General features: G+C 44.3%; 1 protein-coding gene across 1 annotated transcript; it reads left to right on the top strand.

Annotated features, from left to right (window-relative positions):
• On the top strand, positions 1071-1572 carry LOC102190429 (40S ribosomal protein S25). The gene has a single exon (XM_005688145.3). The coding sequence runs from the start codon at positions 1133-1135 to the stop codon at positions 1508-1510; it is 378 nt and encodes a 125-aa protein (XP_005688202.2). The 5' UTR covers positions 1071-1132; the 3' UTR covers positions 1511-1572.

The raw sequence follows: 3504 nt of genomic DNA on the forward strand, positions 1-3504 counted from the left end.
ACTGCTGGAGAAGATGGATGTACCCTGACACGCTGGCAAGGCTTCTTCCCATCACTCCTGGGGCCTGCTTTACCTGGTCCGCTGGACTTAGGAAGAGGCGGGTTTTTTGGTCTGGAATGGAAGTCAGTGGAATAACTTGAGCTAGCTTGCCATCAGAAGAGAGGAACCTGCCAAGGGAACAGAAGGAAGCTTGAACACAGAAGAAACATGTGGGAGGGGTACGAGAAGGAAATTTTTAACATAGAAGCCTGATCACGGATTTGCCCAGATCTTTCTTACATGCTTAAAGCAGTTAGACTCCTACCAGTGCCTACCTGTAGGTAAATAGCTTCAAACCACAGTGCCCCAGCCTGCATATTGGGAAGGGATTTGGTGGAGGCCCTTGTCCAGTGTCCGATGTTTAAACTCCCCACAGCACCCTCTAAGTCTGTGCAATTCCTCGAATTCACAACAGCCCATGGCAGGGTTTCACCCTCAGATACTTCTGAGGAGCAGCATCTTCACAGGAAGCCAGGATCTGTCAGGTCTGACCATCACGTGGTGGTTTTGGTTGACCACAGAGGTCAGATGGAATGAATTGCCCTCCTCTTCCAGAGGTCAGCCCTTCATATGCTTGAAACCCTGCTGCATCTCCACCAATTCTCCATGTCTCCTTCCGCAACAAGCTCAGTTGTCCAGTTCTATCAACACTCAAAACATTCACCATTCTGGCCACTGCTAAGAAAACCCCACTTTGTCCACGTCCTTATTAATGTGTGATGCTGAGAACTAAAGAAATATCTTTCTCTGTTGTCTGGGAAAAGTAGAGGAAAAGAATCGATCTCTTCCTAAACAATGCTTCCAGAAAAATCAGCGTTTATTATTGAGGTCATTGCACACTATTACATCAGAGCAGGTGATAAACATAATTCCACTCCCTTGTGTTTTCAGAAGGAGAATTCCAGAGACAAAGCTCTCATCTGCTTCAGAAAGGTTACATGATGAGGAGGAAGGAAATGTCCAGAACTGAGAATTCCATTTTATTTCCTCACTCCTACATTTTTCACTTTTAAGAAAATAGTTGCTTTTTTTTTTTTTTTGTCCGACATCTTAGCGAGGCGGCAGTGGTTGCAGCTGCTCTCCGGGCTTCGCTATGCCGCCCAAGGACGACAAGAAGAAGAAAGATGCCGGAAAGTCAGCCAAGAAAGACAAAGATCCAGTGAACAAATCTGGGGGCAAGGCCAAAAAGAAGAAGTGGTCCAAAGGCAAAGTTCGGGACAAGCTCAATAACCTAGTCTTGTTTGACAAAGCAACATATGACAAACTCTGTAAAGAAGTTCCCAACTATAAGCTTATAACTCCAGCTGTGGTCTCTGAGAGACTGAAGATTCGTGGTTCCCTGGACAGAGCAGCCCTTCAGGAACTCCTTAGTAAAGGACTTATTAAACTGGTTTCAAAGCACAGAGCTCAAGTGATTTACACCAGAAACACCAAGGGTGGAGATGCCCCAGCTGCTGGTGAAGATGCATGAACAGGTCCCACCAGCTGTACATTTTGAAAAATAAAACTTTATTAAATCAAAAAAAAAAAAAAGAAAATAGTTATTTCAACTCCCAAAGGAAGTAGATAACAAAAATAACTCTCAGAAATTTTTGTCCCAAATGCTATGACTGGATAATTTTTTTTACTTTAGAAAGGATTTTTGAGAAGTACCTAACCAAATGCACATTCTGAGCACTTGAAGAGACACCATTTTTCTGCTACACATACATATTAATAGAAACTTTTATAGAATGCTCTATCCATTGAACTATATCTTCATTAAATCTGAGAAATGTAAAAATCCAAATCCCTGAATAGGTCATCATTGCAAAAAACGTGAATTACACCGAATGTTGACGTTTTTTAAATAATATCAAGCTGATAAAAATCAATGTTCTTTCATTTCTCTGCAAAATGTACCTTCTACCTCCAAACCAGTAATTGTATCAAGATAAGGAAGGAGACGGTGCTGAGTGACAATGGGGAGAATTTTGTAGCGCAGGCTCTGGAGTTGCACAGGACTGCCTCAGAATTGCAGCTCCACCATTTAGTAGTTGTATGAAATTGGGGAAATTAACGGCTTTAGGAGTTCATTTTCCTATGTCAGACAGGGGCAATGAAGAGGATTCTGCTGTAATGATGTAGAAAACTTCTCAGGAGACATCCGTCACCCAGCACCCCTGTCATTTCCTATAATGAAGGCCTGGGCTAATTCTCACCCTCTGAGCCTCCCTGTATCTGTGTGGCCAGCACAAATTAAGAAACGCTGGGAAGTTCGCAGAAAGGCCTTTCTCATGCGTGTGCACCAGGCTATAGGCTACTGCCCATGCCTGTGTTTGCCTTCAATACAAATGCCTTCCTCTTTCAAACTATACTGTTTTTTTCCCAAAAAAAACAATCTGTAAGTAGAAACCCAGATGGGCAAATGTAGAGCACAGCTGCTGCTGCTGCTAAGTCACTTCAGTCGTGTCCAACTCTGTGCGACCCCATAGACAGCAGCCCACCAGGCTCCCCCGTCCCTGGGATTCTCCAGGCAAGAACACTGGAGTGGGTTGCCATTTCCTTCTCCAATGCAGGAAAGTGAAAAGTGAAAGGGAAGTCACTCAGTCGTGTCAGACCCTCAGCAACCCCATAGACTGCAGCCTTCCAGGCTCCTTCGTCCATGGGATTTTCCAGGCAGCAGTACTGGAGTGGGGTGCCATTGCCTTCTCCGAATGTAGAGCACAGCGTAAGCCAAACCCTGGCCACTCATAGCAACCCGAAGTACAGAGAACACCAGCATCACCTGGAGCATGTTAGGAACACAGATTCTCCTTTATCAGCTTTACTAAGGCATCCATTGCCCAGGAGATGGATGGGTGTACCCAAGCCTGAGCACTTGTGGTCTGGACGCCACCCTGCACGTAATGAAGACGATGACAGAACAAGGCGGCGTGTGAGCTCCCAGAGCAGCCAAAGTGACAGCCATGTGGCGAGAGCTGGTGGAACCCCTCACTTGACACACAAGGGAACTGTCAAAAAAAATTGCTTTGTGCAGATGTGAATCCTTGAAAACTGGATCCCAATTCTACATGATTTTTGCAGAATGATAATTCTACTGAGGGACACGAGGAAGAAAGAGAATTGGAGAAACAAAACCAGAGGAAAAGTAACTTTAGTTTAAATCCTCGGTGTATACTCAGCACTAAATACTAAATTGAGGTGCATGGAGATGTCATCCCTCTTCTTGACCAGAGGATCTCTGTGCCTGACACCATGTGTAGGAAGCAGTGTTGGATGAATGAACTGGAGCCAAGGAACAGGAAGTAAGAAAGCTTCCTGGCGTTTACAGTGGAATAGTAGATCTTTCAGCTTCTAGGAAGGATCTGTGGAAGAGTTTGCTGGTACCAAGAATACTGGGAGATTTGTGCAGGCTGATTAATTGAACATTTAAAAGCTTGTTTTCATGTACAGTTTACTCAATTTATATAAGCAATTACCAAA

The sequence above is a fragment of the Capra hircus genome, chromosome 13 (assembly GCF_001704415.2).
Source record: "Capra hircus breed San Clemente chromosome 13, ASM170441v1, whole genome shotgun sequence".
Taxonomy (NCBI): domain Eukaryota; kingdom Metazoa; phylum Chordata; class Mammalia; order Artiodactyla; family Bovidae; genus Capra; species Capra hircus.